The following is a 13237-nucleotide window of genomic DNA, read 5'->3' on the forward strand; positions in this document are numbered from 1 at the left end:
AACAAAGTGGTTCTATTGCAAAGCTTATGAATAAAACTCTCCAATACACAATTAGTAGATCAATCATATCATTTCATTAACCTAAATCATTTTGATGGATTCTTCTATCATCACACCACAAACTTTAAGGGAATCCCCAAATAAATTTCAACATCAAAACCACTACAAGAACTTTATCTCACATATGCAAGAATCTTGAATGGTAACATCACTTTCCATTTCATTAATCTAACTCATACCTCACAAATGTTGCACCTCACAATTACACAACCCACACAATTATAATTATCTTTTATATATTTTTTTTTGGAGAAATTCTATGATAATTTAGCCAAAAAAGACACTAGCCACAAAGGGCCAATACAAACTAGCCACAAAAGGACCATTATAATAACGGAGCGGTCTAATATCAAAATTAAGAAAATCTGGTATGTCTCCAATAACGATCAGGTAGGATCGAAGAAACTCTAGCATAGGCATCCCAACTAAGATTACAAACTTAGAATAATAAAAAAGAGATAAAGCTTGAAAAAACCAAGCCATAACAATACAAATAAAACTCTCACCAAGGAGAGATGAAAAACTCTCACAAAAGGAGAGGTGAAAACTACACAGAGAACCCAAAGAGTCTCTGCAACTTATTCCAAACATAAAGAAATTGCAAAAAAGATGGTGGTGGAGATTCGACGCCGAAATGCAGGTGAAGATCCGACGCTGAGCCGCAGCCGCCTGTAATGGTTGGATGAAAATCATAACAAAACTAAGACAAATAGGGAAAACCTTTGTCTTTGAAAATGGAGGAAGAGGTGAAAGGAGGAAGAGAGGAAGAGAAGAGGGGAGAAGGGGGAAGAACAATGGCTTCCTCCCCCCTCAAAGTGGAAAAGGCTCTAAGAGTGTTTTTTGGGAGAAAGGAGGCTAGGGTTTTGGCTAATACCAACTTCCAATATGGTGTTTATTCTTAAAAGGTTTTAACACATAATTATAATTATCTACTTTTGATGTCATAATAATTATCAATAATTCCACTTATAACTACGCCTAATAACATATCCACCAATAAATTGAGCATCTTTCAAGAAATCTTGTAACAATAATCCAAATAAAATCATGATTGTGCCTAGTCATCAACAATTGGTGAGATTTTGAATGTTTCATGCTTAACGCTTGTGGCTTTTTATGTAGGTGGATTAAAGTAGGAAAAATAAACTAACAAATATAATGATAATAATAATAAAAGATTACCGAAAAAAAAGGGGAAAAATATTGTAAAATACCATCAAGGCCAAACTTACTTCTCCAAATACCATTCTTTGTTGGACATTCTTGGAATACCAAGTATAAATATATACCTATTGGCCCCCTATTTCGTTTTGCACACTTTTGAATTCACTATTGCTCTCTCTTTTCTTGGGTTCTTTTATTTTTCTCTCCTGTGTCATACTGAAAGAAAACCTAACTCACTTTCTCAGCCCCAAATTTGGTTCTCTCTCTCCTGTCTCACCACCATCACTCTCCCTCTCAGTTCTTTGCGACCACCACCACTTTATCTCTCAGCGCTCTGCGACCACCGTTAGTCTTTGTCTTAGCTCCAGGACCACCACCAGCTGCAACATCAAACACGTTTTGGCTCCAGGCTTCAGATTCCATCCAATATACGAAGAACTCGTCATTTACTACCTCAAGCGCAAGGTCTGTTGAGAACTCTTCAAACTCAACACGATCTTTGAGATCGACATCTACAAGAGTGAGCCTTGGGACGTTGCAAGTAATACCCGCGATAGCAATAAAGTCACAATATTTGTGTTATATTTTCCATGCTTTCTAATAGTTGCATTATTATTGTATGCAGGGCCATGGTAAACTCTTTTCAACTGACTTGCGCAGTTTGAAACGTGAGTTACAAAGCATAAAGGATAAGTTGGCAAAGATAGCTACTTCAAATCCAGTGCTTAGGAAGATAGTACGCGACCTGGAAGAGATGTTGGAGAATGAGTGTTTGAAATATGAGAAGAAGTCTGAAAAAAAAATTAAGAAGGCTATGAGAAGAACTCAAATTATGTTGTATAGTAGGTTCAAATGCTAATTCTAAACTCATTATTGGCAGTTGGGCTGATGTATCCAAAAGGCCCAAAATAGGAGGGGCAGAGTACACTAGCACTTCATTTGTTTCAGTATCATTATGACCACCATGCAACTTCTTCACCTTGCTAAAATCAATTATGACCATAAAATATGTCCCAACATCACCTCCCATATCAGCGACATTTGTATTATTCCGAGTTACTTCATTGCTTTGAACAATGGCAACTGAAGAATGATCTATCCGACTACTATCCGTCATCATGTGCATACTAATATACTATCAATACATCATTTAGTCAATCCTCTGTATTCTATACTCACTAGTAAGGGAGCTAGTTTTGAAGGTATTACATCATAATTGTACTTCATAAAAAATTGAACATCATCATTGTCCTCAATCTTTATGTGCTTCCACTCATTCGAAGCTACCAAAACTGAAAACTTTAAGCAAACCTTATCTTCCCTACCATTTGTATTACGAATCTTATGCACACGATCCAACAGTTAAGCAAATGTGATGGTCCGTGGTACTATTATGCCTTTTGAGTTACCCTCTTCGTATTTGCACATCTTCTTTGAGGTTACCCACTTTCCATTGTAGCAAACCAAAATAACAATTGTCTCCATTTCTGAGCGTGACAAAACATCATTTCATTAACACATGTGAAGTCACCAGCAAACCAATGGAATAAAACAACAATGCAACAACAATAAAACTACAAAACAATCACAATACAACAACAGTAAATAAGAAAATCCCAAAATGAAATGCAAGAATCAATCGACAAAGAAAAAACCCATTGGATGTTTCAAACAAAGAATCATCAGAATCAAATAATATAAATCTACTATATCAAATGGAAAATCCTAAGTTTCAAGATTCACAAATCCAGAGTAATCTAAATTCATTTGAGAAAAGCCCAGATGGATGAAGAAAAGGAGCATGAACATTAAAAACAGATAACCCAGAGCAATCAAAATAAACCAATTTGAGAGACAATAGATGAAGAAAATGACTATCAAGACTAAACAGAGGAAACCAGAGCAATCAAAAAAAATCCCATTTGATAGAAACCCACACAGATTTAGAGAACACAAAAAGAATACAAGAAGACAACCTATTGGAGGTCGGCGATGGAGTTGAGCTTCTAGGTTCAAACCAACTACTCGCTTAGGCGATACGGAAGAGAGATCTAGAAGATGGGGTCGATGGTGGGTTTTGCGATTCAGAAGAGAGAGATGAGAGAGAGAGAGAGAGAGAGAGAGAGAGAGAGAGAGTGTGATAAGGTATATATTTATACTTGGTATTCCAACAATGTCAAGCCAAGGATGATATTTGAAGAAGTAAGTTTGCCTTGATGATATTTTGCCGTATTTCCCTAAAAACGCTTTCTGTTTAACTTGCTTTTACATTGTAAAAGTGATATTTGGAGAAGCACCTAACACGACTTATCCAAAAAACTAGTGAATTTTGCACAAAAATCTCAACGTGTATATTTGGCGGAAAAATAAAAGTAAATTTAGGTTTTACCCATAAAAAAACTTTCACTTTTGGAAAAAGCCAAAGCTTTTTCAAAAAAGACAGAATAACCTCTCAACTTTCAAACCAAAGACATGCAAATGTAAAGGATTTATTAGGAAATCAAAAAATAAATAAGGGCAATTTTGTCCATTTTTGCTTCTTTTAAAAATTTTCTCTCTCCTTTGGGCTTTTCCAAAGTCTCCCAAAAATAAAAGAGCCCCAACAAAATAGCAAGCAAGCACGAGGGCTAACATTGGAAGTTTAAGGCCCAGAAGCACTGTTTTCCAGCTGCCCCGATATTGAGGAACTCGCTAACGCAATCAAGAATCTGCTGCTTCAACGGCTCCTCTCTCTCCTTAGAGGCAGAAAAGGAAACCTATTCTCTTGATCACAGACACACAGAGATGAAGATCTCCCTCAGGTTTCAAGAAGACCAACCAGAGTTCCAAAACCAGCAAAACCCACTGATAAAGGCAAAGGTACCTCTAACCATCTTCAACCAACCTTTTACTTCTTCCATTGCCACCGTCCCCTCCACCACCACATCCACCTCCATGCCCACCAACTCTTCTTCTCACCTCTCGTTTTCTCTCTCATCCAATTTCTCTTCCGGGCCTTCTGTCAAACTTTCTTACTCTCACACCTCCACCACACCCTCTCCTTTCTCTCTCTCCCTCAAGTCTGGTCTTGGCCTCTTTGGCTCCCCAAAAAACTCCCCTCTTGTTTTCACTGCCAATTTCTCTCTCTCCCACACAAACCCCAGTTTCTCTCTCCACATCAAGCCCCAATTTGGCAACTTTTCCCTAAAACAAACCGCATTTTCAGACCCTAATTTTAAACAGATTTCTGGGTCTGCCTCCAATGTTGGTGCCCATTTGGATTCTGGGTCCGTTTCAAATGGTGATTTTGATAATGGATTTGTCTCTGAAGGGTCATCTGTTTGGCAGGAGCTTAGGTTGGAGCCTTGCGGTGGCAAAAATGGGGCTGTGAACAGTGAATTTAGGGATAATTGTGGAGCTCATTTGAATGGTGGGTCTGTGGCAGAGAAGCCATTGGCTTGGAAAAATGGTGGGAAAGATGGGCTTTTTTCTGGAATTGCTGTGATGGCAAGGACAGTGTTGCCAGTGACAAAAAGTGTGGTAATGAATATGCGATGGGGTGTGAATCTTCCACCAAAGTTTGGCAAAGCAATGCCGTATTTAACACTTAATAAAATCGGTATTGAGAGAGTTGAGGAGGTAAAGGCAGAGGAGGAGAAGGGTACTGATAGTAGTAATGTGGGTGATTTTGAATTGTTAAAGGGGATGTGCTTTTGGATGAGAAGGGATTTGGAGGTCATGGAGAAGGAAAATAAGGAGATGAAGCACAGGTTGGAGGAGATGAAGTCGGGAGTTTCTAGGAAGCATTTTAGAGGGGAGAGTGATTCTGTTGGGAAGAGAGTTTCACCTCCTTTGGATGAGACTTCTGGCGGGTTCGAACAGTGGAGAAACAAGAAGAAAGTCAGAGAAGAGAATGCGAGAACAGAGGCGAAAAAGTCCACCGATTCTGCTAGTGATTTGGAATCTGAATTGCAAAGAGCTATCAAGGCTGCTACCATTTAGCAAGGTTCGAGATATATGTAATGTAGAATTATTGCTTTGCTTTGAAATGTATAGGTAAATTATATCTCTGCTGTCTTCGGGGTTGATTGCCTTGATTAATTTTTCAGGGTAGTTTAAACTTATTCACTAAACATTGGAAATCTGTTGGAACTTGTAAGTATCGCATCAATGGAGTTTATCTCTTATGAAGAGAAGGGAATTTATGTTTTATTTCAAGTCTTGAGTTGATTGCCATGATTATTTTTTTAATATTAGAGTTGTGTTAAGGTTTACAAGTCAATAATCATTGATTGTTAGCTAATGTCAATGCACCTTTCTAAAATTTGGAAGGAAAGGTAACTACGGGTTTTGTAATGCTGAGTTGCTTAAAAACATACTGATGAACTAAACTTTGCTTTAAAAGTAAATTGTTGTGTTGGCATTTGCTTGAGTTTCAACTCAGTTGTGTTTCACAAATTTAAGGGTTTTCCTTTATTGTTAGGGTCTGATAATAAAACTAAAAATTATAAAATAGTTGAACAAGCAGAACAGAGAACCCATTTTATACTTAAACATAGAGTGGCTAAGATTTTGAATTTTCCAAGGCACACCTTTGAGTATGAGGTTTTTTTTCTTTTATCTGTTATGTCATTTGTTAAATTCATGGCTGGAAATGAGCAGACTAAGTGGAAGATTTTATTAGCAAAAAGGCCTGAAATAATAATGTAATCGGCATGGAATTATATGATATTCATATTTTATATCAGTATCAGTCGGAATAGGGGAAAACCTACAAAGAATAATTGTCAGTGGTCCTGACCCTTCATGCTTCAATGGTTCAAATTTGTTGGTTCTTTTGAAAAGCACTGCTGTATGTTAAAAATTTTATTATAGAAATCTTAAATTTTCAGATGTCTTGTTTTCTTTCTCTGTAGTTGTAAGAGAAATTAGTGAACATCTATTGTCTGAGCTACCAGAGAAGCCTCATGTATGAAATGCACACAACTAGTCAATGTGCATGCTCATGTTACTCTGGTAAAAGATTTGTAATGTTTTGGATAATAGAAAAGAAAAACAAGCAGCTTTGTTCTTTCTGTGTTGCTATCATTTCACAGCAACCAAACAAATTACAACATATCTCTTCTGAAATATTAACCTTTACAAAACTCCTGAAATGAACTGTACCTAAAACTTATTGTATATTCTGCATCCTTCATGGGTTTGTACAACTATTGATTCTCCATGTTGAAAAAAGTGTATATATCAATCCAATTTATTTGATTACTGAAGATAATTCGTTTGGCATGTGTTAGTAGACTAGAATAAATGTCTGCATGCAGCCAGCCTAGTCTTGACCTAAAATTGTACCAATATTGGCAGAGTTCATAGTTATATGAACATGGTAAATTGCGAAGGAACTATTCTTGTTTCTGCACAATTTTTAGCGACTCCAGCAGCAAAGCAGGGATCATACTTTCGGCCCCCAATGATCCGGACAGTGCACCTGAGTGGTTTCGAGGGTGGCTTGGCAGCGGTCGGCACAATTTATTATTATTATTATTCTTTAGAGAGAGATCACAGTCACATAACCGTGTAGCTTTAGTTATGGCCTAGGAGTGTTGCATCTATACATACAATTCCTTTGCAGTCGGCCACACTCGAACATTTCCCATTTTCATTTTGTTGTATGATCCCAACCGAGTCATCAATAATATAGGCCCCTTGGAGTACATGGAAACGCTTTGCAGTCATTGTTAGTAGAACATCTTTTAACAAGTATGGTTTCTGCTCCTCTTGGCAACATTGAGAATAATGATACACCCACCACAACCAAGAAGAAGAGAAGCGAGTTCAGAGCAAGGTCTAAAATATCGAGAGTTTCGGAAATATCGATGGTCCAAAAACACGGATATATCGATGGAAATATCGAGGAAATAAAAATTGAATAAAAATCACGGAAATTGTGAGAAAAACTTGGAAATTTTTATTGTAACTTTAGAGGATGTTTATTTAGTCAATTGTCTATTATTTTATCACAAAAAATTAGAATAAAATGCATGGAATGGTGGGTTTGAGTGATTTAAGTTGTTTATGTAGCGACCTGACAAATACTGTGTCTTTAGAAAATATATAGTAATTAGTGAAAGAAAATTAAACACACCATAATTTTTTAGTTATAATAATTTACTACAATATATTACATATTATAATATATATGAGCTTGAAAAAAAAATAAAAATAAAATATATGAGTAACTTAGTACCACATAGAAAGAATTCGTTAAAACTTAGTATCACATATAATGAATAATATTAAAACTCAATAGTGAATATACAACTCCATAATATATAACCAAAAATAAAAAAATACAACTTCATAATAAAATAATAAATAACATTAAACATATGCCTAAATTTATCATTAGGGATTTTTTTTTAATGGAAATTTATCCTAGATAATATTAGCTTGCAGAAATTTTAAAGACCATATAAATATTATACGTCGTAGCTTTATTTACAAACTCGTTCGCAGTATGATGGAAAAGGCTTCCTAGGAGGATTAGATAGAGAGGGGTTCGAGTCCCCTTATGCGCAAAACCACAATTTCTCAACAATTTTCATTTATTTTTCAGTTTCATATCGCGATATTATCGATAATATCGCGATATAATGCCCAAATAAAGCATGAACGAGTGGGAAATTATCGCCTCCGACATTATCGCGATAATATCGACGAAAATATCGATATATTGACGAAATTTAAATGAATATTTGCTATAATATCTTCCATTCAAAAAAACAATATTATCGGCGATATTTCGCCGATAATATCGATATTTAAAACACTGGTTCAGAGCAATCTTAGATGGGGCTTTCTCCATGGTTCGTTCTTTTTTTATTATTGTCATATTGGGTCGATGTGAATGAAATTTCAAGTTTGCTTTGCACTACAGTAAGTGAGCCCTTTGGGCTATATTTATATTTATATTTATAGGATAAAATGGGTTGGGTTGTTTTAATGTCAAAGAAATCTAATTTAGTAAGTCATCTAATTAATTTTCAAGTTCTACAGTGTGTTGATGATGATGAAAACTCGAAATATAGGAAAAAGTACAAATTTGGTAATGACAATCTCCACTTTCCTTGTTTTGTATCATTAAAAGGGGAATTTTGAAATATTCCAATGCACCATCTTTAGAAAGAAAAAAACACAAATATATTTCTTTGAATCTTAATTTATTCTTTAGTGAGTTAATCGTTTTATTAGTCCCTGAACTTAGACCTGATTTGCATTTGAATCCCTCAATTTTCAAAATTATTCCCATGGTCCTTCAACTTCAATTTTGTTAGGACAAATAGTCTTGCCGTCAATTTTGTTAACTTTTCTGTTAAATGCAGGGGCAAAATGGTATCTAGCTAAGAATATTGGAAAAAAGAAAAAGAAAAAAAAGAATGGACGTCTAGGGAAAGAGGGAATTTGGGAGAAAATGGAGAATTTGGCCGAATATGGGAAGGTTGAGGGAATTTCAGATTTGGGAATCTAAAGGTTCAAATTTGGGAGAAAATGGGGAATTTGATTTGGGGATTTCAAATTTGAGAGAAGGAATAGGGTTCATTCCACTTGAAAGAAGGGCTCAAATCTTTGACTAGGGTTTATTGCACTTGAAAGCTGCTTATTCTCTGTGTGAATACTGACAGAATTGAAGAAGACATAGAAACATGAGAAGTAAGGCATGGCCAACAATGTCATTATGGGAAGTTAGCACGGATGTAGACTTTGTGGACCCTTTTCTCCCAAATTCCCCATTTTTTCAACTTGACTAACCCTTCCTCTCCCTTGTTAAGAGATTGAAAAGAAGTGGGGGCCACATCAACTAACAGAACTTCTCTCAAATCTGACGGAATAGCTAACGTGAGACACTTATTGAAAGTATAAGTGGTATATTGAGACATTTCAAACAACATGTGGTAGCCTTTAGCTAACTATCCATATGCATGTTATTAAACTCTTTTAGTGGTATTTTTTTTCACTTGATTTGAGACGGTCTCAAATTTCGTTCACATGGATGGTAATGAGTTTAATAATTAGTTGTGGCTAAACTCATTATGAGTGGATGACATAGTTGAGTAAAAATGCAACTATTTTGTAGACATAGGTTAGGCCAATAACTAGTTGATCAGGCGGTGAACTCGACCCCCTTGCACCTAAATTTGAATCCTCCTCATTGCAGATTAGATTAATTTAAAAGATTGTAGGCGATGAACTCGACCCCCTTGCACCTAAGTTTGAATCCTCCTCATTACAGATTAGATTAATTTAGAAGATTGTTTGTATTAAAACAAATTTATATTTGTACGACGCTTTCGAGCTTATCGGCACTACCTAAAAAAAACTAGAGGTCTTTTATGTCATAGTGCCTCGTAATGCGATGTTGGCTAATTTGGAAGAAAAGTTGTGAAGTTGGGCTATTTTTAGCTAAATTCTCAAAAAATAAAATAAAAACACGCTTCCGAGAGCTAGGAACACTGAGAAAAATGGCGAGCTCAACCGCAGGTGGAAGCAGCAGAGGGAATACGGCAAAAGCCCTGGTGTCTGATCAGATCTCTCAGGCCATACTGTCCACTTCCAACCTCCTCCACCTCATGCAACAATCTTCTCCTTCCCAGGTATCCTCCTACTCTCTGTTTCCCACCTTTTATTTTTTCAGATTTTCTATCAGAATATGCATGTCGGAGAAGATAATAGTGATTTAATGGGTCTTCTTTGTCCTTTTTTTTAAAAATAAAAAAATTTGAATATAAAATCAATTTGGGAACTGGGTTTTGGTTAAATATAGGGAGGGCGATATGTATTACAGAGAGAATTATTTTTGTTATCCCAGGTGTGGAGGCTGATTTGATTGGTAAAATTAAGATTAACCAGGAAAAAAAAGGGGGAAATATATTAAAAACATAAAATTTGAAGGAGATTCCTATGTGGCTCGGGTATTTTACTTCAAAGATAGTACAATTTTTTGAGACAGAAATGTTGTTATAAAAAATGTGAAGAAAAGGAATGTGGTCATGGACATGTATCTGGACACTAAAGAACTGAAATACTAGAAATTGATGTCCAAATTATCAGAGACATTCTTCCTGGTGAAGGATTGTAAAACTGATACAAATAGTGGATGGATGAATGGAAGACCGAAATGCTTATTTAGAATGTGCAGGAAATGCAAGAGTTTCTGGAGGCTGTGTTATTAGGACATTTTGGTGAAACAGGAGTGGGGGATATAAGCAGGTATTTTTAGTAGGGAATCAGAATTTCCTTGCTTTTGAAAATTTGTTAATTATCTTCTAGTTTGTGGTGAGGGTGCGTGGCCTACCATGACTTGGTGTTGAAACTGTGATGATATAATAAACACACTGGGATGGCTGATTGGAGTGGAGGTGCATTAGTTCTTATTAGGAAGCTGCAAGCTGTAATCTTGGAGATAGTCTTCATTCTAAATTTTGTCAAAATCTGCATAGAGTTGTTAGAGATGGAAATATGTTTCAAAAGGAAGAAGAAATGAGAAGGTACTAAGGTCAGTAAAACTGTGTTGGCTTGCTTATACTTTTGTATGCCGCCTGACACTGTAACTCTTCTAAATCCATGCTTTTGGTATGATTCACGTTTCACCATCATAATATTTGAATATCCTTAGTTATCAATTAGATTACTCTCATGAAAATTCTTGTTGCAACTTTCCTGGCATATAATATAACTATATCTATATGTCCCAATGCAAGGTGAATTACTCACTCTCACCCTTAATTTTTGTCTTTTTATTTGGGTACATGAGGTAATTAGACACTATGCAGTATGTGTTGTAATAGCGTAAATTGACCTTGCCTCACTGGCCTATTATATTTCTGATCTCGTCTCTTATGCAGGCCCAACTGATAAGGCTTCCAAAGAACCTTTTGGTCAAAACATCTACAATCAAGCATACCGGACAAGTATGTTTCTTTTCACCAAGATGATCTTGACTATTAACATTCCATGTAAATTTCATTTTCCCATCTTGTATTCCTTTCCTTTTTATGCAGTTGTTGGAGCAGATGCCTCGAGTAGTTTCATCTCTGGATGCACATATGGAAAGTGGGTTACAAAGGTTGTAGTCATGTAGGCTTCGTTTTCACAAAACTTTTGTGGCATACAGTTACATACATCAGCACCTTGCCTGCAGCAACTCTTTTTCATGAGATCAGAAATATTTTTAATTAACAGTTGTGATGTGTCATCTTATGTTTTTGTTGTTATATCTCCTCTAAGAAATATAAGCTCATATGATTCTGTTACTGATAACATTTATAAATTTTTCAGTGTTCCTCATCTGCAAACTGTAATCCAATTACTCGAAAACATGGAAAGCTGCCAACTTAGTTCTCTCTCTCAAGCTAAAGTCCTTCCTGAGGTTAAGATCTCCCTCTCGCTCTCTGTGTGTATGTGTTTGTGACCCTTTCTTTTTTGAATGCTCAATGCATGGGATATTATTTCTAGGTTAGCAAAAATCTTTCTGCCGCAATTTGTTCCCTAGAAGTCCTCAGCTTTCATTGGCATTTCCTTATTTTATATTCCTTATTTTTCCCCTCTCAGGAACATGAGGTGGAAAATCAACCTCCAAAGGGGGGCTAACTATCCAAACTATGTACCCATTTTGTTGTATATCGGCGGATGTAACATAATGGTTGTCAAAATGAACCTTTGGAGTTCTTGTTGAGACTGGTCAGAGTAAATTATATGTGATCTCAATGTACATAAACCCACTAAGGGATAGTACCAGTAGACTCGGTATGAAGTTGCTCTCTTTCTTTTTCTTAACATAAAGTGGAAAGAAACCATGCTGCTTGACCAACTTAATGTGATCTCCTGAATCTCTTGAATTTCATTTTGATGACCGCATGTGACAAGATGCCAAATTTGCGTGCACCTTGGAGGAACTAATTTATACTTTCAGGGGCCCTGGCTTGTTCCTATTCTATTGTCCTGCGTTTGGTGCTTCTGGCACTCTTTTGTGAGTTATTTGAGAAGCAGACAAGCGGGGTCATGTTCTTATCCTTGGCAAGTTTCATTTCCCATAATATTTTCCTATTTGAGGTACATAATGTGCATTATTATGTTATGTAACCTGCATAAGCATTCCTCTGCTTTAATATAATACCATACCGGGTGCATTTTTGCTCACCACCTTAACTCTAGGTGTACCTTCACCACCCCTTTTAAAAGTTGACACATGTCCATGGGTTTAACTATAGTTAATTAATTAATTATTTATTTATTTGATAACATTATTATGAGAGAGAAACAATACTTCAATAAGATTTTTTCTGATTTACTCTTATTAACCTAGCAAACTTTCCACTTTTCTAAATTAATTAACAACTACCCAAATAAATAATTGGCAATTGGCTTTATGTCCCATGCTTTAATATGAATATCAATTCACAAGCTTCAATACTTTCAAGAACACACCCAGATACTTTGAATCTCAATTGGCTTTAGTTAACTCCTTTTATACACGTCCAAAAGTTACACTGTGCTTCAATATATTATTACGTTGCAATTTCTCAATATCCTTGAACCTGTTTTCTTTCTTCAACCGATGAGTTAATTATGATGATGCAAGTTTCCAACCAATTAATTTTAACGTTGCAAGTTCTGGACTAATTAATTCTGGTTTTATTATTCTAAATAAAGCTTACTCCATAGGAGCAAAATATATTGGAGTTGCAGAAATTCCAAAAATGATGAAGGAACCAAGCTCTGCAATAATACCTTTCATTGTCTCATTCCTCTTGCTCTGCAGTACGGTTCATTCTATCATTCCTTTCTGTGCTAGTCTTGATCCACCAGTAAAGACGATACCAACATCATGGACTAAAAAAACTAAATAATGCAGAGCAATCACCAAAGTATAAAAAATAATCAAGCAATACAAAGTACTAAAAAAAAGAAGAAAAAAAAAGCAGCACAGATTATTACCTATCTTTCATTGAACAAATGGAGGAAGTTAAGCACGGGACAT

The 13237-nt window shown here is 35.9% G+C and overlaps 2 protein-coding genes across 2 annotated transcripts; both read left to right on the forward strand.

Annotated features, from left to right (window-relative positions):
* Positions 3833-5421, forward strand: LOC18775912. The gene is made up of 2 exons (XM_020564496.1): positions 3833-4083; positions 4552-5421. The coding sequence occupies exons 1-2, from the start codon at positions 4009-4011 to the stop codon at positions 5203-5205; spliced, it is 729 nt and encodes a 242-aa protein (XP_020420085.1). The 5' UTR covers positions 3833-4008; the 3' UTR covers positions 5206-5421.
* On the forward strand, positions 9591-12100 carry LOC18776008 (tobamovirus multiplication protein 2B). Its single transcript, XM_007209696.2, has 5 exons — positions 9591-9851; positions 11103-11168; positions 11259-11323; positions 11536-11626; positions 11809-12100. The coding sequence occupies exons 1-5, from the start codon at positions 9609-9611 to the stop codon at positions 11845-11847; spliced, it is 504 nt and encodes a 167-aa protein (XP_007209758.2). The 5' UTR covers positions 9591-9608; the 3' UTR covers positions 11848-12100.

Source organism: Prunus persica, chromosome G5 (genome assembly GCF_000346465.2).
Source record: "Prunus persica cultivar Lovell chromosome G5, Prunus_persica_NCBIv2, whole genome shotgun sequence".
NCBI classification, from domain to species: Eukaryota; Viridiplantae; Streptophyta; class Magnoliopsida; order Rosales; family Rosaceae; genus Prunus; species Prunus persica.

What these genes read in the sequence shown, in the direction of transcription:
- LOC18776008 (XM_007209696.2), top strand. Translation starts at nt 9,609, where the DNA reads ATGCGATGTTGGCTAATTTGGAAGAAAAGTTGTGAAGTTGGGCTATTT. An exon ending in AACAATCTTCTCCTTCCCAG is followed by an intron (nt 9,852 to 11,102) that starts GTATCCTCCTAC and finishes TCTCTTATGCAG; the next exon opens with GCCCAACTGATAAGGCTTCC. An exon ending in ATGGAAAGTGGGTTACAAAG is followed by an intron (nt 11,324 to 11,535) that starts GTTGTAGTCATG and finishes TAAATTTTTCAG; the next exon opens with TGTTCCTCATCTGCAAACTG.
- LOC18775912 (XM_020564496.1), top strand. Translation starts at nt 4,009, where the DNA reads ATGAAGATCTCCCTCAGGTTTCAAGAAGACCAACCAGAGTTCCAAAAC. An exon ending in ACCCACTGATAAAGGCAAAG is followed by an intron (nt 4,084 to 4,551) that starts GTACCTCTAACC and finishes TCTGTTTGGCAG; the next exon opens with GAGCTTAGGTTGGAGCCTTG.